The sequence below is a fragment of the Phoxinus phoxinus genome (assembly GCF_949152265.1).
Source record: "Phoxinus phoxinus genome assembly, chromosome: 2".
Classification (NCBI taxonomy): Eukaryota; Metazoa; Chordata; class Actinopteri; order Cypriniformes; family Leuciscidae; genus Phoxinus; species Phoxinus phoxinus.
Window position 1 is genome coordinate 23,724,007 of NC_136877.1, and position 26,275 is coordinate 23,750,281.

The 26,275-nt window shown below is 41.6% G+C and overlaps 1 protein-coding gene across 7 annotated transcripts in view; it reads left to right on the forward strand.

Annotated features, from left to right (window-relative positions):
- tshz3b (teashirt zinc finger homeobox 3b) overlaps window positions 1-26,275 on the forward strand; it is a 233,215-nt gene that overhangs the window by 197,060 nt on the left and 9,880 nt on the right. The window contains exon 2 of one of the 7 annotated variants that reach the window (XM_079586833.1): window positions 277-629. The exons of the other annotated variants lie outside the window; for them this stretch is intronic. Coding sequence (XP_079442959.1) covers window positions 590-629 — 40 coding nt within the window. The 5' untranslated portion in view covers window positions 277-589. The remainder of the gene's footprint in view (window positions 1-276; window positions 630-26,275) is intronic. 7 annotated transcript variants of the gene reach the window in all.

A 26,275-nucleotide genomic window follows, 5' to 3' on the forward strand; every position in this document is an offset into this window, starting at 1 on the left:
AAGTCAGATTGTCGATTTGATACACTCCTATGTTAGTGTCAATCATTGCATATCTATAGTGTTGTGTTTGTGACCTGCTACTTTTACTATTAGAGTGCATTGGGGTTGGCTGCGGTAGGGAGAGAGAGAGAGAGAAAGAGAGAGAGAGACATATGCCTACCCACATGACATGAGCTAGCTAACCCATTCGAGATGGAAGGAGTTAATATGACAGTGCTTGATGTTTGCCTCTGTTTGCAGACTTTGAGTGACGCGATCATTTCGTTTTCCTTTAAGCTTGCCTGTTGCAGCTTCCAGCGCGGAGTGAGTGAGAATCGCACTGAGGCACGAGCGGTTTTTCTCCCCGCTGTAACGGCTCGACTCTCCGTCAAACCCAAAAGACGCGCGGGGGGAAAGAGAGAGAGGAAAGAGGGGGAAAATCCCGCTTCGTCTTCATCCTCTTCAGATCTTACCGTCTGATTTTTTGGTTTGAAAACTGCCGATACATGTCAGGCGTGTGAAAGCGCCCCAGGTGCCGTGTATCAGAGCAGAAGCGGAGCAGCTCTCGGGATCTCAGGGGCTCCTGAAAAAAAAACCCTGAAAGAGAAACATGCCGCGGAGGAAACAGCAAGCGCCCCGGCGCGCGGCAGGTACGGCTCTTCTTCTTCTTCTTCTTCTTCCTCATTTGCTCCTCTTCACCTCCTCGTTTATTTATTTATTATATTTTTTTGTGCTATCTTCATTAGCCTACGCTGAATATGTGTGTTTGTGCATGATCTGGGATTATCCACTGTTCCAGCGGTGTGATGTGTATTCGAAAAAAAGTTTTTCTTTCTTTCTCCCCTTTTAAGTCTGTCGTTTTATATTAAGTTTATCATGTTAGTCTAGCAGTTTCTTTGAGGCCACATAGTGACATTTCCTTTCATCAGAGTAGTCAACTGACCGAATAATAACAACATTTAACTTTATCCTCGTGGATACTGACTATTTTACTCGTCTGGCCCCATGCAGCTGAAGCTGAGTCGACTACAAGTCTTTTGATTGTTCTCTGTTTCACACCGCTCTCTTTCCTCGTAGGGCGTAGATATTGACTCCATGAATTAGAGATCTATAAAGAAGCGCAGGGAAAAAAGGGCTTAGGTGTCAGCTGACTGTCATGACTCTCTTTGATGCTCGTCTTCGTTGTTTTGAGGGATTTTGTGCGAAAACATTTGATCACAAAAAGCCAACTTTATCGTTATTATTATTCATATTTTTCTCACTCCTCTCCGTTTCTGGAAAAGCCTCAAAATATTATTTTGTATCCGACGCACGAGGGGTCTAAGAAGAGCCTTTAATGGACAATTGCCATCTTTGATTTGACGGCTGATTGATTGCCTGTCATTCGGCTGCTCTTTGATCTATTCATTCCTGATAAACATCAATAAATCACTCGCCATGGCAACGCCACAACCCCGTGACGTCACGTCTGCTCTGACAACATCCCATTAAAAACATCTTTAATTGCTGCTTTTCTACTTTTTTTTCCCACATAGGCCACATTTACTTCCACTGCTGGTCTTTAACATGAGGAACACGGGGAAAACAGACCGTTTAAATAATGATAGGCGACATCTAAATCTGCTTTATTTTTAATGAACTGTCTAAAAATAACACGTCAACGGATACCTTGTGACATTTTGATTGTTAGTCGACAAATTTGCAACAAGGAAAAATGATGTAGTCAAAGAAACAAAAATAGAAATCTGTCAGCTTAACTGTTGCTAATGTCTTTTGTAGGCCTACAGTGTAGCTGCATTTTAAAGCAGTGACTGAAATTCTTGTTGTGTTCAAAACTAGAATACGTACGTCTTGTGATTTTTGAATCCTTGTCTAACTTTATGGGACACAAGAAGTCTTTGTTTATTCATGGATGAATTACACGCTGTTACTGTGTCATACACGGCACAATATTTACTGCTGAAACTTTCAGGTGAAGATCTTATCTAAATAAAAACAAGTAGACTATTGACAATCGGATTCAACAGTTGAGTACAGTTCACGTACAGATCTGTACTATTTGACGGGCACGATCAACACTGACACTCTAGCACGCGTACGAATTTCACCGGAGCATGAAACACTCGTGAACGGTCCAATAGAGGGCACACCTACAGTCCTACAAAAACACACACACATACACAAAACTAATAACCTAATCTGGAGACGGAAGAATGGTTTGCTCCATCAGTCTGACCCGTCAAAGCAACTTTGTTTCATATTTGATTTAATTGTCTCTCCTTTGACAGCCACATTCATCAATAGCTCTAATGGTCAATCAGAAGTTGGCAGAGTGAGTGCTCTCATTTTGTCCCCCTCCCCTCCCCTCCACTCCCAATACGATAGGCTTGTGCTTTACTTTATCAAAATGCTTTTGCCTAATGGACGCGCAGAGGTAGAGGGAAGGAGGGAGGAGGGGAACAAGGGTGACTGAGAAGCTTCTCATTTCAGAGGAGTGAGAGAGAGAGAGAAAATCAGGCATTTATGCCTTTGATGAGCGGATGAAGACAAATACGAAAGCAGGCTGAGAGCCTTTTTTTCTCTCTTTAGACGAGGCAACTTCCTGTGATATTTCTTTTTTCTTTTTTAACTCCCTCTCTCCTTTCTTCAAACCAATGCCCCTCCCCTCCGTCTCTCCCTCATCTTCTCACTCCCTCCCTCCCTCCCAGCAGCCCTCACAGCTGCAAGTTATAAGGTTGACGACTGCACTGTGGCATACAAAGAGTGATGACAAATTGATTGCGCCGTCGTGATGGAAAGAGCAAAGGAAAGATGGCAGATGATGGGCCTTGATTAGGAACTTTGGGAAATCCAGTCCCCTGCAACCTTGAGCTTTGCATGAGAAAATTTCGCCCTCCCTCACATTTTCTGTCTCTTTCTCTCGCTCCCTCGTTCTGTCTCTCCCTTCCTCCCTCCTCCCACCAAGTCTGGAAGGCCCGCTCAGCCGTAGAAAAAGAAAAGTTGTTTTGCCAGCTTCATTAGTGTTCACCTAATTAGCTGTAAAGCTGATGGATTCCTGACAGGCCTAATGATTGGAGATGACAAGCTCCGCACACTGTCATCCAGCCCAATTAGGTTTGCAGCTAGTTTGATGTAATCAAGTTGATATTACACAGTCCTCCATGCCTTTAGTTGGTGCACTAACTCAATTTGCTGCTGCAGGTGACAAATGGGCCGGGGTACCTGGGTAATCATGTTGGCTGAAATAGAGCGCTTTTAATGGTCAAGAGACTAAGAGCAATAATAGTGGCGAGGTGACAAAACAGAATCAAAAGGCGCAGAAAAATCGTGTTGTGAAGGTAACGGGGTGGAAGTGCGTCACAGGCTCTGTGCGCGTACATGCGCACCTTTGACGTGATCCTGCTCTCCATTTGTTCAGTCTACTCTATCTATCTCTCCTTTTTTAACAGACAGACACAGCACTCTCTGTCTAGTGAGGGTGATTCACCCCCCGCCAAAAAAAAAAAAAAAAAAAATCAGCCATTCAGGCGCAGGCAATGCAGCGTACACACCATGTTTTTGTTCACAGGCTTCAAAGCTTTCGCCAGACCAAACATATCAATTGTTTTGGGGAGTCGAAGAGAACATCAAACTTTTTTTTTCCTCCAGCTATCTCTTTGTCCGTCTCGGTTTTTAATATCAAAGCTAGCTACTAAAGCACAGCGTTGTTGGAAACATCCACGTGCCCTTAACACCGAAGAAGTGTCCGAACTACAGTCTCCATGTTTACATGTCTGTCTCGGCTCGTAGTTTGGTGAAATGTAATCTCTATACATGCGTTCGAACCGAGCGGATTTGATGTATGAAGACAGACGATGTTGATAGCGGTCATTATGATGGCGTTCATAGCGTGTTTAAAGTTAGTTTATCTCATCTGCGTTCGAATAAATGTTAACTCTCAGCATTGTGTTTAGAGCGGCTAAATATGATTTATAAAAATATTTGGGTTGTGACGAATGTTACGGAGGCTGCGCTGAGATGGATTGCAGTTGGGGAAAGGAGCTGATTTCTGTGATTTTGTGTGTGTTTGATTGATTGCAGACAGGGAGCAATGATTAATCAAACTCAAAGCCTGTTCCGGCAAGGGTGTGGAGGATTGCATGCGTGAGATCATATGGGGAACACCGCACCGGTGGGCTCGTAAATATGGTCACATTCACTTCACATAATGAGCAGCAGCACATGCTTATGGAACACGTACACACTAATAGGTTAGTTATGATTAGTATAGATAACATCGCAGAAAGAGTATTGCAGTAGTTGGCAGTGTTGAAGTTGTGTGTGTGTGTCTGTGATCTCTTTTGACTTCTTTGCAAATTAAGAGTCGTCCACTTTGGTTCAAGTTTCTTTTTATTTTTTTCTTCCCCTGCTGCAATTTAATTACTTAAATTATAATGAAACATCATGGTGACTTGATTATGTTAATTACCCTTATTAAAACCTAGTCATGATAATCATATGCATTATTAAGAAAAGGGAAATTATGTCATGTACACCACTGTCCAGAATCACATTCCTCTCCTTTTTCTTTTTGTTTAATATATACAGTTATTTAATTCAGAAAATGATTAATCAAAAGTTTGCATACTAATGCACGTCTAGACGGATAGAATTTTAATCTGGATGTTTTGCATGTAATGAGCGTAAGAATAAAATCTTCAAATCTAACAGGAGATCTAATTAAACATCACCTGCAGCTCTTTAATAGGCATTTGAGTATTTCTGTATTGAATTTCTTTATCTAACAGCATTATGAATGAGGCGCATGAACACATTTTGTTTTAGCTTGATGGTCATTTTAGCAGGAGAGTGAGCAACATGCCTGTTAAATATATTGTTGTTACACAAAAAATGTGTTTATTGTTGTAGTCACAGATTTTTCCTTTGCTTTTATGTACACAGTAGCTGCAAAAAGAACTGCATTTGGCCCTGTGTAGGTGTCTCTTCATGTAACTGTGTGTGTGTGTGTGTGTGTGTGTGTGTGTGTGTGTGTGTGTGTGTGTGTGTGTGTGTGTGTGTGTGTGTGTGTGTGTGTGTGTGTGTGTGCGCGTGTGTGTGTGTGTGGATTATGGGGCCTGAGTCTTCGTCCTCCTCACATTGCTCTGGCCCAAACCCTGCGCTCCCAGGCAGCCAACTGACACTATGATTAGTTATGGCTGTCCTCCGCCTTTTTCACCGCAAGAAGTGAGCAACAATGAGAAGGGTTAAGAGCAGAAGAGGCGGGGAAAAAGCACAGGAACGGAGAGAAAGAGAAAGAAATAACGAAGGAAAGAGGGATGGGGGTTAAGGGAAAAAAGCTGAATAACCTAACAGCCAAACAGAGTGAGAAAGATAGAGAGAGAGAACGGAGGGAGGGGAAGTTCTCCTCCCTGTGGATCCACACCAGGGTTGATGGTTGATAAACAGAATTTTTTTCCTGAATCTTCCGTCATGGCTCCCATTAGCTTGACAGCTGTCAATTAGGGCTCCCTTGGTCTCGCGGGCTGCAGTTTATTGCAGGCGGTTGATGCTGTCATTTCCCTCACAGTTTCGCCTTGAGCGTTATCAGGAGCGTTCACACAGTCAATAGCTGATGCATCAGCACTTATTTCTTAAATTGGCTCACAAGGCTGCATCCTTCCCTCATTTTTTCCCCCCTTTCTACCCCCTTACTGTCTCTCTCTCTCCTTCTCTGTTTCTTTCTCACTCATCCCTTCTTTTCACCCCTTCTTTTCCAGAGATTGTTTGGTGAAGATATGACGATGAATGGTAACTGCAGCAGGGTTAATGAGAATGCAGGGCGATACAATTGTTTGTGTGCGTCTCGCTTTTACACACACTCCAGCTAACAACTATTTTAAGAATCCATTTATCTGCTGATTATTTTTTATGATTCATCTTGCGCACTGCTTTTGAAAAGTAGTTATGCTACACACTGTGTGCAAAATATGTTTATAATATAAAGGTTACAATATAAAGTGATTTCACTTTTTGAAAGTGGTTACGGCAGTTTAAATAACCAAAAATACAGATCTTGCAGAAACACAGTGTTACTCTGACCATATTGACCTTAATCTTTTACATAATTTTATGTATAATATATAATATATTACATAATATATTTCATAATATATTACATAATTTTCCTGTAATAAAATAATATAAGGGAAATATTTTTTCTGTAAATCCCATTAAAGTAAAAAAAAAAAAAAAAAGTCTAAAAGTGAATATTGTTTTGATCCAGATGTTTTCCCTTCCTTTCTTTTTCGCTAAGTGTGATTGACCTGAATGCAGACATATTTTACTTTTTACACCGGCAGTAATTGCTCGCTTGCTGTTAGTATTGTTTTGCATTATAAGATTATCATATAAAATGTAATGTAAATATTTTTTTTCAAATGTGTTTTTCACAAATTTAAAATGATGTCGTTGATGGAGGTTTTCCGTGCACAACGCAAAGCCCCGGCTAACTGATAATTAAATTTGTTTTCAATTATTTTTATTATCATTGTTTGATAACTGCGCTATTTCAGCCCTACAGTAAAACACATAAGTATTTTTTTGTTTATGCTGTTTAAGGATGCAAAACATTGTCAAAAATATATTATTTGTTTCATATTAAATGCAGTAATGTGAAGCTTTAAATACTCGCAAAATTTTTCATTTGAAATATTTTCCTGCGTGGAATTCAGTGGACATTAAAAAAATTGATTAGCATCTATAAGGCATTTGTTAAATTTGACACTGAATTTGCTTGCTGTCTTATGTGTTTATGATGGATTGTCTGATTTTATTCTGCTTAAATATGCTTAAATTAATATATTTATCTTTTAAAGAATAACATGGAAAAAGTGCCTCATTCTTGTTTTTCCTACAGCTGAGAAAGTCACACAAATTGAAAATAAATTAAACGTTGTTAGTGACATTTAAACAAAACATTTTGATTGGCTTATCTGCCATTAATGCGTCAAAAAGTACAAGAAAAAGAAACTTTTCAGAATTGTTTATGTTCCCCTTCAAGGTTTCTGTGTGCTTTGATTTGATGAAAAGTTTGAATAGTTTTAGGTCAGCGGGTTGTGTGCTGTAGTTTAATGATTTCCTCTGTTATTAAGAGAAAGGGAACTACATCCACTGTGATAGTTAAACATGTTTTACAAAGCAGTTCCCACGGAGAGAACGCACCACAGCAAGTGTTGATCATATCCCTTTTGCTCATTTCCCTGATTCTTGTTTATTTCATCGATCAACAATGAACACCGAACCTTGCCGATTATGCTGTGATTCCCAGAATACGCCTCCAAATCTACTTGTTGTTTTACGCTGGCGATTGGTCAGGATTCTCGGCTGTGCTGCATGATTTGCTGCTACCGTGGCCCACACCTCTTCCGGTGGGGCGGAATCTGGGAGGAGACAGGAAATGAAGAGGGTTTCTGGGATCTATGTGTCTGGCTGTGGTAGACAGTTATTTTTACCCTGCCCAGTACTGTGAGGGATATTAGCTTAGCCTTGCACAGAGGTGGCACTGAGTATCACAGTACTAATGAATCATCCGGCCTGCGCTCTTTCCATATGCTTGAGTTGTCCCGCCTTCCCACTCTCGCTCTCTCACTCTGAGTGATACTGTAGTTCTTTGTGTGTGTATCTGTGAGGCCGGTCCACTCTGGCAGCTACACGCAACTGCGAGAGTCCCAGTGTAGTCCAATGAAATATGGCCGCGTGGAAGTAATCCCTGTCATGTCGAAGAGGGATAGGGACGTGCCGAGGGAGGCTGAGAAAATGACTTAGAGAGAGTAAGTCGGGGGCATGGACTACAGTAAAGATTTTGGCAGGGGGCTGGTTGTTGGTTTGTTTCAGAGTGTCACTTGAGTCTGTGTGAGTGTGTGTACGATTCCTCCACAGAAATGGCAGGGATCTTGCCCCACCGCTCGGCTTGCCTCGGCACCCTCCTCCTCTTTCACTCCGAGCCTGAAAACTGACAGCCATCAGTCTTGCTTCGCTTTTTATCACGGTGTGTGCGTGTGACATGCAGGCTTTTTGATGGCGGTGCGGGTGATGAAAGGCAGAGCAGCAGAGAATGAGAGCGAGAGAGGGGCCCTAGTAATCAGGGCCAGCCTGAGCTCTGACATCCTTCTCCGGCCTGACAGGCCTCTTCCTCCTTCTCTCCTCACTACCCAGACTGGAGGAAAGAGAGAGGGGAGGCCCTCAAACGCTCCCAAACTCCTTCTCTCTCATGTCCTGATCAGTCTCAGATGCCGGGAATTATCCCTCCTCCCTCCATGTTGTGTTTTATTTAATGAGGGCAGAGGAAGAAGAGGGGAATGCGGCGCGCAGGGGTTGGGGATGTTGTTAACTCTGCCGGAGTCCCCGGTGCGTGTGTGTTTGTCCACGTCTGCATCTGGGCAACCTCGGCGCACATATATGAATGTTTGCGTATGATGATGTGCATTTTTCTTGAGTGTAATGTCATGCCGGCGTTTCCTTCCTGTGTGATCCCGCTATTTAATGTGTTCGTACGCATCGCCTGCTTGGGTAAGTCGTGCCGGTTCTTGGCAGAGGCAGGCAGGTGTGAGGGGCAGAGCGAGGGAGGGAGGCTGAGAGAGAGAGAGAGCGAGAGAGGAAGTCTGTTTTATTTTATACTGCGGGCCTGTTGCTAATTAATGTTTCTTGGTAGGATTCTGTCTGAGTTGAGTAATGTTTTTGATCTTTATGCCTGATAACTGCATACCTAATGAGATTTCAAAGCTTCTCGAGATGTGTGTGTGCTGCTCCCTGCAATTATTGACAGATGCCTTTTCTCCGCCATTGGGTTCGGCACCATAAATCCTCTGGCTGTAATGAGCTTGAGAAGTGCCACCCTGCCAGTGAGCTAATGAAAGAGAGAGAGAGAGAGAGAGAGAGAGAGAGAGAGAGAGAGAGAGAGAGAGAGAGAGAGAGAGAGAGAGAGAGAGGGTGGAGGGGGATCACGCTTCCTTGACACATTTTTTTCTTTAAATGCACTCTGCAGATGTCAGGCCCCCACTGCCAGTGTGTTAAAAAAGAAAAGAGCATGAGATAGAGGAAGGAAAAAGAGAAGACGATTTTTACAGTAAAGGAGGGGTGAGTTGAAGCCTGCCTTTGAGGAGACACGAGAAGGGATGAGTAGAGAGTTTCGGTTGGTCGGTCGGCGAGCCGTTTCGGGTTTCGGTCCTGCGCCGAGGTCGTTTGTCTGCCGTATGTAGTTTTTATTTGAAATAGTAGTCTCGTTGTTGCCGAAGTTGACTTTGATTGATACGCTTGCCCTCTCGCACTACTCCGAGCCAGGTTTTCTTTTTTTAGGTCTGTTTCTTTCTCCTACACCCCCCCCCCCCCCCTCTTTCTTTCCTTCATTGGCCTGTTTCCTCTTCCTTTTACTTAAAAAAAAGGGACAGTATGAGAGAAAGAGAGTGAGATGGAGCAATAGACGGGGGGGAATAAAGAACAGCCGGCCTGTTCTCTGGCTCTCACACACGCAGATACAACTCTTCGACCTTTTTGATGCCGTCCTGAACCCAGATAGCGGGACCGAAAGAGTGAAAGAGAGCGAGAGAGAGAGGCTCTCCATGCCAAACAGTCGATTTCCCCAGCTCCTCAGCACGGTCATACATCATGGACCCACCCTTCTCTCCTGACAGAATGACATGTGTCATTTATCAAACGGGCCCTTGCCAAGGAGCCCAGTGTTAGGGGCTGTCCCCCCCTCTGAGAATTGCCACTGCCTCCACGCCACCGAGGGGTCTGCACAGTCAGGGGAGGGGATGGCGGATGAGGGGGAGACACATCTACTAACAATGCCACTCAAATTTTTCCTCCGTTTTTATGTTTGTGAAGGTTCTTTTTTTAATGACACACTTACAAAAGTTTGTATTTATTGAGGTCACAGGAAGTCTTGGGTTTTATAAGTGAGCCTACATGTGTCCGACCCGGGAAGGCTGTGTCCGTTCGCACGTCTGGCTGTCAGGTATCAGTCAGAACCCAAATCCCTCCCTCTTTCCCTCCTCCTGTCCCTCCTTCTGCCTCTCCAGGGGCCTGCATGAGTGAATCGGAGCTCTTTCGCTTTCCCATGATTCAAAGGAGCATTACTGAAGATGGATGCTCCTTAAAAAAAGAAATTGATGATGGATACGAGGCTGGCCATGTCATTCATCATTTTGAATATTATTTAGACTGGCCGTGTAAAGCTGTAACCTGAGCAGGGCTCAGAGAGAGAGAGAGGGAACAAGAGAGAGCTCGGAGCAGGACGTGGGCTTCCTCTGATGGATGGGCCGAGCTCTTGCACTGTTCGTTACCAGATACCAGAGGAGACGCACTCCTTTGCTCACTCATTCACCCACTCACTACCCTGTTTTTTTGCTCCTGAAAACAAAGCTCAAAGTGTTTTATTTGTCAACACTGTGGCCCTGTAACCTAGGTTACCCTGACTTTTTTCTTTTTTTTCCCGTTTTTGTTTTCCTCCCCCAGCGCTGACACGTTTTTCATCGAGGTCGTAAAGTTTTGTCGACAGCCCCTCAGGAACGAGGTGACCATTGTCGTCATGGACGCGAAAAGAGCGGGAACAGCTGGGCTTCATTAGCAGGAAATGAAGCCGACCTTTAACGAAAGCAGAAAAAGAAACACATATCTGAGCGCTCTAATCGCACGTGATCCTCCGCGCCCGGCCCACGTTAATGAAAACATTTCTGTCATGTTTTCCTCCGTCCCTTTTGTGACTGTAAGAGGAGATCTGTCCGAATCATATTTTCACAGTATCTATAAGCATCTGATAATTCGGTTAACGGTGCGCTCTCGCTGTGTGCCTGCAGTTCACGGGCTGGTCAGATTCCTGTCGTCTCTGGCAGTGGCAGTTGAGCGCTCAACAATGCTTGATATATTTGTCCATTGTTGCGGTAGGGGGGCTATGCGACCGTCGACGTGAGATGCATCATGCTCCCGGCCGCATTGAAATGGGTTTGATGAATTATTTTGCTTTGCAGGCTCGTTGGACGTGGTGGGTGTACTTGGATTCATTGTTCTTGAATTTTCCAGCACCTAGAACGTGTCCCAACTCATGACAGGCCCCACCCTATGACGAACTCCTCGAGCGTTTGGGTTTCAGCAGTCTGCTTCTATAAAGTCCTATGGGCTTCATCTGCCCCTGCAAACCACACTTTTGAGCTGCACCCTTCTTAGGGAGGTTGAAAGCTCGGGTCAAACTCTTAAGAGAGTTTCAGACCCATTCCAGGGAGAGAGAGAGAGAGAGATAGAGAAACATAGAGGCGTGAGGGAAAGCAAGAACAGGATGGAGAGAATAGGTTGTTTTGTTTTTGTATGCTCTATTTCTTCCCCTTCCTAGTACCCCTCTCTCCCTCCCTCGCTCTCTCTTTTTTTCCAGTTTTATAGCAGGAGACATGATTTATTGTGGCCATCCATCTCTGGGTCTCATCCATCACCTCCTGGTTGCTAGGCAATCATGGCAGCAGCTGTTTGCTTTGACTCAGACAGAGGCACTGTCAATCAAGACGGGCAGGTGAAAAGCATTAGAAACACGCTATTGTCAGACGGAATAATTAATCAAAGGCAAGAAAGATAATTAAAAAGATATGACCCTTGCTAGCACTTGCTCAGGGTTGCCGGAGAAGAGAGTGAAGAGGGAAGAACGAGGGTAAGGAAGAGAGTGGAGCAGGAGGAAAGCACTGGCGTGTGGCATGTCCTCTCTCTCTTTTTAACTCAGTCTTACTCTCTCGACACGGTAAGAGAGTGGAGCAGAGGAAGATAAAGCTTACTCTCTCCGTCACTAGACCAGGTTGTAATTAATTAAAAAGAGATCGGAGGAGAAAGAGAGAGGGGAGAGAAATAATAAAAGGGCTGGCGGAGGAGATGAGAGTGAGTGAGGGGAAAGAGAGAGAGAGAGGAACCACATGAAAGGGTTGAGTACCTCGCTCTGATACGAGCAAATGCTACAAACGCGTACTTAAAAGTGTTCCTCTTCAAATCCATGTCGCTCGCTCTCCCGTGTGCCTCAGAGTGTGTGTCTGTGTGTGTGTGTGTACGTGCTGCGACTTTCCCACAAAGCCTCAGGCCTACACGGTGTGCCTTCTTTAACTCTAGCTTAAGATGTCTCTGTTGAAATGCGTGCACACACACTTATAGTCACTGATGTTATTCGGATACGGCGAGAGACAGACGGCCCTACATTCCAGAATAATGAGTGACCGCACATACATTTTGGGTCAATGCCCAAATCTTTTTTTATTCAAAAATACATTTAAATAAATATCAGGTTGATATAGAGCTGTCCTGATATCATAATAATTTTTTTTAATTAATGACTACGATGTGGATGCTAACATATATTTAAGTTGTAAAGATAATGTTTGTATTGTTTTTTTTCTTGATAGTCACACCATAAATTAACATTCAATTGGATTTAATTTAATTTTGGCAAATGGGGTTTAGACCACATTTTATCTCTCTCTCTGTGTGTGCGTGTGATTTTCTTTAAATAAAGGTAATCTATAGCCTACTGTTACAAAAATATGAACAACTAAAACCTGTAGCATTCACATTAGCGCTGTCATGGTACCAACATTTCTGTACTCTGTACCAATAATACCGTTACAATTTTGGTACCAGAGCAAAAATTGTTGTACTTGTCTTTAAATATTTTTGTCCCATTTTGTCTCGTCAGTTGGTTATCATCACTATCAATTATCACAGTTTCGGATTCAGTCGCTCATCAATCCAGAAACTTTGCAGTGTACTTGGCAGCATTAAAAGCTTAACTTGTATTCAGATTGTGAATGGGTTATATACAGAAATCAAGAGAAGAGCCCTCCCTTTATAATCACGTCAATCTCTACAGCACAGAATCCGCACACTCTCGAAAACTAGTGTTATAATTAAAAAAAAGCTCTTAATTGTACAATGAATCACTTATTTACATCGTGTTTACTCTTTGTTATATGAAAGGATTTGCAAGCGTGCACCTCATGCATTTTCATCGGTTTTAAGCGGATTCTGACTAGCATCTCTGATAGGCCATTTCGTTCACGTTCTCAATAGATATGATTGTGATTGCCTACAACGCTTGTAAAAACAAGATGTAAATATAAAGCTTAGTTTTTTGTTTTTTTGTTTTTTATCGACTGGTTACCGGTACATTTGATAACCCTAGTTCACATCATAGTAATTTTTCAACCATAGTAAAAAAATAAATAAAAATATTGGCTTATATATATCTCGGAATATGATGTAAATGCTCATGTATTTAAGGTGTAAGTAAAATGTTGTTATTTTTCTCTTGGTGAGATTTTTTTTTTTTTTGGCAAATGTGTTTAGACTAGATATCTAACCATTTTATTCTCCTTCTTTATCACTCTTTTATGCCTTTGACCTTTTTTGCCTTATTTTCACGCCATTTATTTGGGCTTGATAGCAGGCAAACCATTGTGTGTAAATATTTGCTGCTTGTGTGCTGTAAATAGGATAATGTAGAGTCAGACGGTCAATCATACAGTGTAGCTGTCATTATCCAAAAATATCTGACCGCAGAAAGCCTGCATTAACAGATCAGAATCAAGTATTCTGGAGAGCCGTGTAATAATTTGCAGTAACATGGTGTGTGGAGTGTTTGTGCCCGTGTCTCTGTTCACTTGGTTAGACAGCAGTGTCTCCTGCACCTACATGTCTCTGAGGTAATGTGAGGTCATGTTGCCTCTAGCAGCAGCTCTCCCATGGGCCTGTCTTTTTGTCTCTGTCTGTCTGTCTGTCTGTGTCTCTCTCTCTCTCTCTCTCTCTCTCTCTCTCTCTCTCTCTCTCTCTCTCTCTCTCTCTCTCTCTCTCTCTCTCTCTCTCTCTCTCTCTCTCTCTCCATCATTTCACTCTACGTACACCGATAAGAGTCAGAACAATCTGATCACCTCCCAAGCCAAAGTGTCCTCGAATGATACGTTCATATCAAAGAATTCACACAACAATCATCCTGCGTATCCTTTCAATGTGTTGGCTCAGAATGGGAATAGAGGTGTTTAAAATATTAAAATGGTGCTTTTCCCGCATGCTAGTTTAAACACGAGGGAGCGCCGTGCTCTATGTTGTAAGTAGTGTTTGGTTAGTCATTATCAGATAAAAGAGTCACTCTAATCTTCTCACACAGGTGCAGACTAAGAGTCCAGTCAAAACACTGCAAAACGCACTCATAGACGTCACGCTGACATGGTTTGCCCTTTGTGTAAATGGAGAAAAAATAGCTTTACTGCGCCGGCCCGTACCACAAATATGCCTCAGATAGACACGACTACTCTCACACATCCTCAACATACCTTTCTGATAAAATTATAGAGATGGAAATGTCAAGGCTCTTAACTCAGTGTCTGTGAGAGCGTTAGAGTTGTTTTTTCACAGGATGGTTGCTAAAAAAGGCCTTCTTCAGGCTATATATCTGATTAGTGTTTGATATGTTTGACATGAAACTATCACTCTGCAGACTAATATGATGAGCATTTTCTTTGATATTATGAAGATGTCAACCGCTATATTTGGCTGTACCGTTTACACTGCGGTGTGTGTATATGCGACATTTGGTGGGCATTCTATGTTATTTACATGAGAGTGACACATAACATAATGAGAAAATGCAGAGCTGGACATGCCTAAAAAATGTAAACGAAGAAGAGCTGTGAACATGTGACACAAAACAGGGTTTAGACTAGGGTTTAGTTGTCCATAGTTGCAGAGCAATGTTGCAACAGTATGTAATTGATGATTTTTGAGTAATTGAGTTTTGTTTAGTACTGATGCGAGACTTATGTATTTGTTATGAATAATATTATGGTTGGGTCAATCTTAAAGGAGAAAATAAAAAGAGAAAATAGTCAAATTAGATGAAGCACCTTTAACGTGTAAAGTATTGAATTACACTAAATTATCCAAAAATAGGCATTTACCCAAGGCTATTAAAATAAACCACTTTCCCCAATGGATTTCCTGTAAAAAATAACAACAATATTGTGGTTCATATACTAAGTTACTCGTTCCATGATAAAATATTTTTATTCACAACCCCCTTTTTTGGGGGGTTGAATGTAATTTGTGTGCTAGTTTATGTTAGGGCACTTCTGAATGTTTAAAATGTTTTCCTAGCATCCCTGCTCTGCTCTTGGTACATAATCAATCGTAAGTTCAGTCACTGGCTTCAGTAAATGTGTAGCTAAATGGCTTATCAGCGTAATCTCTCTTCGCAGTTGCACTTGTGTCAAACATGGGTTTAAGTGATTTATTGAGTCGCTCTGAGGTTATATATTGACCTGGTCCTGGGTCAGTCCCTATAGCTGCTAGTTACGCACTGAAGTCAAACATTACAACTCTCACGACTGATTGCTGATGCAAATTTTGTCCGCTCCAATACAGAGACCTAATTTGACAGGGGCCCGTTAATGTTAAAAACAAATGCCTTTGAAACCAAATGTTAAAATGGCCCCAGCGTGGTTAGCTATGTACAACTGGATTGCTAAAAAGAAAAAAAGAAAGAAAAAAAAATCACTTCAGGAGGCTGCTGTGGTATTTTTTTATTTTTTGTTTTGACTTACATACTTTTAGATAATAGATATGGCCTCAAAGTACCTGCCATCACATCTGTGAGCTACAGATAAATTATAATTATGTATCCAAAAGTGGTTTTAAAGTAATATCAATTATTCTTAATACAATGTTTCTTCTTCTTATGTTATTATGCCACATTTTTGTTTTGTTTTTAAAATTAAGAAAATTAGTTTGATTATTATTAGTACCGCCGGTAGTATTAAACTAGAATCATTTATTTATAACTTTATTTTTAGTTTCTTAATGTGTATATTCTTATGTCTTCTTATGCCTGTGACATATTTCTACAAGCATATTTTATCATGTAGCTACTGTTATTTAACACATTTCTTATAAAAATATGTATTTGAAATATTTCAAAAAGGAAAAGAAAACTAAATGAATGAGTGCAATTTACTCCTCCCCTCTCCTGCGGCTGTCTGTGGCGCTTTTTGATGACACGGTCCACATCACTCCTGCTGTGCGCTTGAGAGGATGTCCCTCTCCCGGCTGATAAGGCCCTCACTGTTTATGAATTCCTCTGGCTCGATCCAGTCACCCAACCCTGGAATTCAGTGGGGGAAAAGTTTGTGTGCCAGAGTACGTCTCTGCGCTCCCAGCTGTGCGTGTAAAACCACAAATGTTATGATGCTGGCCATCTTGACTGCGTATCTTTACCGTAACGTGTGTGTGTGTGTGTGTGTGTGTGTGTGTGTGTGTGTGTGTGTGTGTGTGTGTGTGTGTGTGTGTGTGTGTGTGTGTGTGTGCGCGCGCGCGTGCGTAAAACGAAGGCTTTGAATGAATCAAATACATTTTTGGCTGTGTAATTGAATTGCATACATGCTGCACATGAGTGTAACAGTTGGGTAGGAGTTCTGAACATACAGCTGTCCCATTGTGTCCACACACACTCCCAAATCAATCTTTCAACATCCTAACACATTATTCCTGCAAAAATGTGTGCACAGTGCACTAATATTATTACGTGTGTTTTATGTTTTGGATTCAGTATTAAAGCTGCTCTCAATTTTTCACTATTCCTCTGTTAGTTGTGTTTCTATTGTAGGCTAAGGGGGGGGAAACAATCTGTTATACCTCTGGCTATGTTGTTGTGTGTGTGTGTGGAGTGTTTGGGACTGCTGTGTGTTTGCTTATCTCTCCATCGTGACACAGGGAACTGCGCTACATTAATACCTGCGATAGGGACTGTCTGCCTCGCACCTCTCTACAATGCAGATAAGCTGCAGCTCTGGAGGATTATCAACAGAGCCCGCGCTCACACACACATACACACATGCTTTATTTATTGTTTGGAGGTGCTGCAAGAAAGGAGAGAGTAGAAGTGGTAGTGGAAAAAAACCATGAGACTAGGGAGAAGATGGTATCAAGCAAAAATTGGCAAACTTTAGAGTATTTTTTTTATCTTCCCTGATACACACACATACTCAAAAACACAGATTTGTTCAGGAAGAAGGGAGTGTTCATGCTGTCTGTCTTTGTCTTGCAGGATTTTTATTCCACTGGAGTGAAAGGCGGTAACATATTTGGAAAGTTATTGTGATAATGATACATTATGTGATCCTGACCATTGGATTATTACAGCAAAACTAAATTAAAAATAATAAATAAATGCAATTAATCCAAACATCAAAGGGCAAGCAGTTTGCACATGCTGTGACATATCAAGCTTCATATGCAAGCAACTCCAGTTTGATTCCAGCATGCGTCATATCCTGATCCCGCACTTCCTGTCCTCCCTTTGCAGTCATATACATTATAAAATGGCTAGACTAAAATGTATAAAAATAACTGAAGTCCTCTTAATCCTTAATACTGGCCTTGAGCAGAGCAGTCTCGATTCTCATTGATTTTTGTTTTTGAGTAAGTTCAGTTTTCAAAGCAGATGTTTCAGAACATCTGTGACATTTAGAGTTGCTCATCCTCTCGGTAGGCGAGGGAGGTGTTTTGTGTGTGTGTCAGAACTGTTGCTAGTGCCTCAGATTATTTCTGGAGACCACGACCATACATTTGCAGTATTCACTGAATTTATTATTGTATTTCATAAGGCGACACTGTGATTCTTCGTAGCCATTCGTTGTGTGCAGCAGCGTCTGAGCTGCAGGTTATTGCAAGAAACGTGTTTTTTGTTTGTAGCCGTGAGTTGTGTGCAGAGTGTGTGTCTCGTATTGATTGTATTGTGGTGTTATTGTGAGGTTCATGGCCGTGGCTCGGTTTTCTGTGCTCCCCTGTGGAGTTCCATCCTGCAAACACAATGCTAGGTGGTAACTCTTCCTCATCCTTACTGCATTCACAACAGACACACTGATTAGCTTTTGTGTGTGTCTATGTGTGTGTGCGCGCACACATGTTATTCACTGTGTGTTCTTGATGTGAATGTTTTGTAAATTAATCACACTGAGGAAAAGATGCAATATTTCACATACACATATGGAAGCAAACGTTTACTCTTACACACACTCGCTCACACAGACTCTCACTTTAATTGGGTATGGAGAGGTTAATGATCTTCCCAAGCATAAGCCCTGAGGGTGTGTGTGTGTGTGTGTGTGTGTGTGTGTGTGTGTGTGTGCGTGTGTGTGTGTGCGTGTGTGTTTTTAAATGGCAGTTTAAAGGAGCTTGTACATCTAAACATCTAAATACGAGCCTTTAGTTCTTTGAGGTTTGACGCACTTTCTCTCTCACTCTCACACTCACACTCACACACTCACACGTAGACAGAGGGGCGGTTTTAACGCTCTGCATTTCTGGGATCACTCTTTGGCCTGTTTCATTTGTGTTCGTTTGTCGTTGTGTGATAATGAGATAATTAAATGTGGCGTCCCTCTTCCTGCTATATTTCATCCCCCCCCCCCTTTGGATTCGTGGAACAGGCCAGGCCTTTGAAATGGATACTCTATCAGTTCCCAGCCCAGATCAGTGGCCCTGCGGCCCCTAGGACTCAATGGGGAGGGGAGGGGAGGGCCCTGCGGCACTCGACCAATCAGAGCGCGGCCCCCACTAAGAGGTGTTGATGGCTATAGAGTACTAGCTATCCATCATTCGCTGTGATTTTAGGAATAACTTGTCTGTAATGCAATATCAAAGTAAATAAATGCCCTTTTAGAGTGAATGCCATTTTGAAAGATCTAGGGTTGCATTTTAATTTCAGTTGTGCAATAAATCATAGAAAGACAAACATAATAATCAAAGTTTTATTCCAAATAAGAGCTCAGGTTTTGAAATATCAAATTAAGCAGAAAATATGCAGGATGCAATCTGACACAGAGGGACCAAACCTCATCGAAGAGTTGTGCAAATTGATTGATATGCAGCACTTTTGTTTCTTATCACTAAAACAGATCCCAGAGTTTATTGTATTTTTTAAAACTTACAAACTGTTTGTTGTGCTTTTTTAAACTATATTTGATATAAAATACATATCAATTAATATTACAAATTATCATTATATTTTATTCAGTGAAATACGTTTTTATTATGGAATACAGCTGTACAGTTTTTTGTTTTGTTTTCTTCCCTGTTTTAAAAGTGATATCCAGAGAAAATCCATAATAATTATTTATTAATGAAGAGCAACAATCAGCTGATTTAAATGCAATCATAGTGCAATGGCTTTATTAAAAAAAAAAATTTATTACCCTTTAAAATAATGAAATAATTTTCTGCTTTAAGGAAAAACATAATTATACAGAACAGGATGAGACTGATAGAACCTGCTTGTTTAGTCTGATGATCTAGATATCACTATTTAAAATTACTTGTTCTGTATTTGTGTGTGTGTGTGTGTGTGTGTGTGTGTGTGTGTGTGTGTGTGTGTGTGTGTGTGTGTGTGTGTGTGTGTGTGTGTGTGTGTGTGTGTGTGTGTGTGTGTGTGTGTGTGTGTGTGTGTGTGTGTGTGTGTGTGTGTGTGTGTGTGTGTGTGTGTGTGTGTGTGTGTGTGTGTGTGTGTGTGTGTGTGTGTGTGTGTGTGTGTGTGTGTGTGTGTGTGTGTGTGTGATGCAGCAGCCCAACTGTCTGGATTGGTGGTGTCTTAATTGCACATCCTGTTTACATCCTATTGTGTTTCATTTCAGCACGTAGCACACAAACGAGTTTCCATCCAACTTTCTTCTATACGCATATAATATAGATTTTTTTATATGTACGTGTATATATACATATATATTTATATATATATAATTGACACAAATATAAGAGAGAGAAGGGCAGGGGATAAAGATAGTGAAATAATGGCTCTGTAGCATCACAGTGACCTAGTGTAGCCAGGAAACATTTTGAAACGTCACAAAGCAAAGGTCCGCGGCTGTGCCGGGACAGTTATAACGAGAGCGGTTATCTTGTTAACAGTGGAAGCCTGTAAAGAGAGTGAACAGGGTCCTCTGCCCTGGGCCCCAGTTTTATGAGCTGAGAGAATGTACTGCCAGAGCCGTGTCTGCTTATCTGGACAAAAGAAGCCAGTTTCAAGCCTCACTTTCACACATGCTAAGGAAAATGTGCTATTTACAACATTATAAGTCGTCCATTCAGTGACTCTTTAGCTTTCAGTATCTTATCGTTGTGTTTCTGTTGTTGTCGTCCTCTGACTATTCCCATAGATTTCTGAGAATTTTGTGGAAAAGAAAGTAAATACTTCTTTGGTAGACCACCAACATATTTCCCCACCCTTATTAAGTATGTGATATTAAGATCTTAAATCTGTTGTCGGCTGCAGCGAGTGTGTGTATGTGTGTGTCTCTCTGCGGAGGGGCTGTGATGGCTTGTTTTCTTATTGCATCATTAGTTGAGGGGGTTGTGTGTTTACCAGGGCAGGCTGAACATTGTGGACATTAATGTGTCCTCCTGTGGTTTATGAGCCATTCAGAACACGTGCATGCACGCACACACACACACGTGCGATCGACAGTTCACGTGACAATATACTGTACAGTTGAAGGAATCTGCACACAAACTACTCCGTACCCTAAAGCCACATCTTTTATTTTCAGTAAAAAGAGGTAAAGTGTGTTGTATGTGTTCTTTGCTCTACTTCCACACACAGCTGTGTGAATGTGACCTCATAGCTCTATAGGTCTAAAATTAACACAAGGCATATGCGACTCACGGGGTTAAAGGCTCATTAGATGGCCGGCCCTGTGGTTGGCACAGTTTTAATATTATTTACGAGCGTCCCGAAGAAACCCATCATTCTTGTCCTCTGCTTTTCATTAATAATCAGAAATAATATCCAAAGCAGAACATTAGCCCTTAGCAGCTGCGACAAGATGACACATACATACCCAAAATGAACGAATCCAAGACATAATGTCATTTTTCTCTGCCAAAAACCAGAGAGCATCTCTCTCTCTCTCTGAATATGCATTTATGTCATTTTCTGGTCATTTGAGATAAACAAATAGTATGGTAATAGTACTTCACAAGAATCAGGCTACTGTTAATTTCCTGTCATGCATCGATAGGGATAGTGTATATCTTGAAATATAGATACAATTAAGTAATTAGATAAACCATGCTTATTGCAATATTCTGATCTCATATCTACTTTCTAACTACACCTCCAGAACGACAAACGTGACCCCCAGCCCCTTGGCCAAGGGCGGCAGTGAACCGCTACACCCCTGTAAGCAGAGTGTCTCTCTCACTGGCTATTTTCACAGGGGGGGGTGGGGGGTGTCGAGGGGGGAAGGAGGGGGGCTGGGTGCACATCACTTTTTATTAGCTTAATAAATCACCTTTGTTGTCAATCAAGGCACAGAGAATAATTGGATATGGTTGAAGCCTTGCGTGATGGATTATAAATCATTCCAGATTAAATTAAAAGATAATGCACAAACTTAATGGTTTGTGTTTTGCAGTCTAAATTGCCTCCGAGCAGTGTTGTTTTCTCGCTTTATTGTGCGCCGTTTTTCTCGCCTCTAAAACCCTGCACGTTCGCCTGCCTTTTACCGTCCTGCCTCCACCAAGCCTAAGCATTTTGTGTGTCTCCTCTTGCGGCATTGTGTGTAATTTTCTTCATCTTCTATGATGTGCTCGTGCCCCGGCATGTTGTTTCTACGTCTGGTTTTGTTTAGATTATGTGTCTGTTTCCATGTTTGCCCGCAGCCCGAGCAGGACCTCTCGAAACACGGCGCGAGCAATATCATAGACAATCAGTCCCCTCCCAGCTCATCTACACCCTCTGCCCTGTCTCCCTCCAAATCAGAATAAGGCAAATCTCTTTCTGTTTGCCTCTGCGGCCCCAGCTTGATGCTAACAGATTAACCCTGACATCCTCAACAAGCGGGGCTTGCTTCTCAGGTGCCATCCAATGAGAGGAGCAGGAGAGAGAGAGGGAAAAGTCGACCCAATAAAGAGCGAAGCAGGAACTAAGGCGGCGGAGGCAGAGAGGCTATATCCTGCGCATTAGCGCCGTGGCTGCCCTGTCCGTTTACTTGCTGACAGATCCACTATTATCATAATCGGCCCGAGAACATGACGGGACGCTGAAGCGATGATGTCGTTTTATTTACGGGAGAGGCAGCCCCGCGCTCGTGGGCCACGTACCCCGGCGGGCCGGCACGAGCGGGCGAGTAGGTCAAATGACATCTTTTGATCAGAGCTGTCCAAAGAGATCAGAGGAGAGTGGCAGGTAATGGATACCCAGTGACACGCTGAATGGAGAGAGTCAGCGACTAGATGACTGCATGTCTCCCATTAGGAGCTTCTCGCTCTCTCTATCTCGCTCATCTTTGCTTTGCAGGCCCACTCTCTGTGTATCTACATCCCCCTCCTTCTCGCTCTCTCTCTCTTCCAAGGCCTTCAGATTGACGTCTCGACGTAGTACCTAAATCAGCGGACTGCCACTGGCTAACACTCTGCATTATGGGTTGGAAAATGCCTATTATTTTGCTGCCTAACGTATCTGCCAAGTTCAGGGCTTGTGTACGTGGGAGAGACACAGTGACTTTTTTCGTTTCAAATCAGAGATCTTGTCTATTTTCTGTCTTTGTGTGTTTGCGGGAGGGATGGGTCATGATTGTCGCTTGTTGGATGACTTGTCCGTAAGTGAGGGTGAGATTTTTTTCTTAGGTATTTGGATATTTTTATTTTGATGTTTTTAGCACCGTTGCTTTAATTAGCATGCTAGGAACATGACACATTAAAGCAGCACGGCTACAGTTACACATTCAGACGGACGTCTTTAGGACGTTTTCCGTTGAGCGTCCCGTCATTGCATGTTAAATTAAAAGTAGTCTAACGATTACAAATGCAAGAACTTGTATTATGGAAATCCCCTTTAACGACATGTTTCTTAAAGGGATAGTTCATCCAAAAATTATGTCATCATTTACTCACACTCATGTTATTCCAAACCTGTATGACTTTCGTTCTTCTGCAGAACATAAAAGAAGATATTTTGAAGAATATCAAACTGTTTTGGTTACCACTGACTTCTTTTGTATAGTACCCACCCCCCCAAAAAAAAATGTTTAGACATTTATCTAAATATTTTCTGTTTTGTTCCACTGAAGAAAGAATGTAAATGATGACAGAATTTTCATGTTTGGATGATCTATCCTTTTCAGACCGATAAGCTAACTAGTCATTCAGAGACCCACAGCCTAGTCGAGTTTTAAAATTCCATATTCGTCTTTTTTGTCACATGTTTTGTTTCTTCTTCCTGCAGACACATAACCATGTTTATATTGTGGTGTTAATATGTGTTTTGTGAGTGTGTGTGTGGTAGTCGAGCCGAGTGAGGCCCTGGGGATCACAGCAAGGCAGATCTGTTCTCTCCCATTACCCAGCAACCCTCTCTAATGGGAGACTGACACACTCCTGTGATTCTGAGTGGGACAGAGGGAGAGAGAGAGGGAGGGAAAGACACATTATGGGAGGGATTACTGAAAGAGGAAGAGGAACAACACAAGTCACCGACAAAAACCGAGAGATTCTCAGTAAGACACACATGTAAACTCATTCAAAGACAATCGCCCCTCCCTCTCTCCGACTCTCTTTCGGCCCCTTGGGAGTTCCTAGTGTTTGTGTAGATGTGTCTGACCTCCGATTGCCCCGTGCTTTAGGAATGTGACTTCTCCAAGTGGAGCTCATCTGAATAACAAAGGCAGGCGGGTGGATCATTTGCTGGAGATCATCTTCCTCCTGCTTTATAATTGTTTGTGGTGTCTGTTTGAGAGCTGCTTCAGACAACAGAGCCACACACACATTTGACTGATTATTAACTAACTAGAGTTCATATCTGGGCCCATGTTTACAATATATTCAACCAGTCTAAAAAATTTTGTTTAAATCAGTAAAGAATATGTATATGTGTATACACGCATATGAAACAGATATGGACAAATGTACACATTTTTCCTCATTGTTATCTATCTCATCTGCACAGGTGAGCAGTAAATCATCATCTTTTCTGTACAGGAAACACCTGCTGCAGTCACAGATTTCTGTCTGTCCTCAAGAACGTTTACTCATCTTTCATAGAACAGCCTTAGTAACCTCTGATTTCCAGTGTGACATCCTGAAATATAGATCACAGACCTGGTGGAGTTAGTTACACCTTGTCTACACGGGACGGGACGCAAGCGTTGTCGCTCCGCAACAGCTAAAGGTCGTCTACTTTGGACGCGACAAAGGGGATTTGCTGTGTCATGTCGTATCCAGTGTAGACGACATCACTGATTATAATGGATTCTATTGTATTTTGTTGTGTCGCGCCGCTCGCGTCCAGTGTAGACACGTTGTTACACATCATGTTTTTCACAAAAATATTAAGCAGCATAAATGCTTTCAACTTTGATAGGAAATGTTTCTTGAGGTCCAAATCAGCATATTAGAATGATTTCTGAATGATCATGTGACACTGAAGACTGGAGTAATGATGCTGAACATTCAGGAATAAATGACATTTTCAAATAATAATATTTCGGTAACACTTTACAATAATATTCATTAGTTAATGTATTAACTAACAATGAGCAATACATTTGTTACAGTATTTATTCATCTTTGTTAATGTTAGTAAATAAAAACACAGCTGTTCATTGTTTGTTCATGTTAGTTCACAGTGCATTAACTAATGTGAACAAATACAACCTTTGATTTGAATAATGTATTAGTAAATGTTGAAATTAATATTAACTAAGATTAATTAATTCATTCTTAGTTCATGTTAACTAAGGTAGTTAACTAATGTTAATTAATGAACCGTATTGTAGTGTTACCAATATTTCATAATATTACTTTTTAAAATGCAGGCTTGGTGAGCATAAGAGACTTCTTTTAAAAACATAAAAAAATATTACCGACCCCAAACTATAAAACTATATTTTTTTTAAACGTCAGGTAACCTAAAAAATGTGATTCATGTAGTAATATCTAAAATAAAAAGATTGTATATTTTTATTTATTTAATTTAATATGACAAAATATATTTTTTTTTACATTAGGTTACATTAAGTAGAAATATATAGGCTTATATTTTTTTGTTCACTAATAAAATAAATATAATATGATTTAAGACTTTAATATATCAGTAAACCTTAAATCCACATACTTTTAGATCTATAGGTAGCCTATGGAGATGATGAAGCTTGATTAGTCATTTCTAAGTGTTACTTTCATAAAGGCACAGGGATAAGAGTGGAAAGTATTCAATGCATTTTGATGCAGCATATCTTGCTTAGAAATATTAGTCACTGATGTTAGTGTTTGATGGCTAATGGCAATAGCTAAAACATAGGGTGGGTGATAGCTGACTTTATAGCTGATATATATAATTATTATTTATCATCCTGTCACTGCTTAGAAAATGATTTGCCTGTTTCTAGTTTGTATTTGTTATTTATCTTTTAAGTAGAGGACATGGAAATGATCGTCTGATGATGTGAGCCTTCTTAAAGGAGCAATTGTGGGCAAACCTTCAGAAGAAGCATTAGCCAGAATCGTAGGAGACATCCAGGGCGGACGTTAGTGTTCATTAGTAACTAATAGCATTTTGGAAGAGGTGGAGCGGGTTTTTACTCCTGAGAACGTCCATGCTGTGCTGTTTTAACCTCTTAGTTCAAATTTCAAAAGAGACAGATCCAAAAAGCACATGTAAGGTTTTTATTGGAGGTGTCTCGAGAGGATGCGGCTCCAGAGCGATTTTGTCAACACAACCGTATACATCACTGAAGTCAATGAATAAAGCATATATTAGTTGAGCAGAACTAATCAGTGCTAAAATACACGCTCATCAGAGGTTAAAGACCCCCTCTACGACGTTTCCTTAGCCAGGGGTTTCTAAATGCCTGCATCAGCACCGAGCCCGTTTCTGAATATAAATCAACTTTTTGTTTGTACGATATTGTGTTGCACACAGGATAATTTGTATGACTGAGCGCTCACGTGTGTGTTCGAGGCTGTCGAATCTTGATGCCGTGTAGGAGTGTTAACTCCAGTGGAGGTGCTATGGCAGCAGGGGGAAGTTCTGTTCTCCAGCGTGGTTACCGGTTGCTGTGCACATGCAGGGGGGGAGAGCGGGGGTGTGTAAACATACACACACATACACACACTGTCAGGGGCTCTCCCGCTGAGTGGCATGAGCGGGCGATTAGCCGTGCTAGCGTCTGTGTTTACCAGCTCTCTCTCTCAGTTCTGCCAGCGCCGATGCACCTCCAGCCCTGTTTCTTTTCTTTAATCCACACCAGCT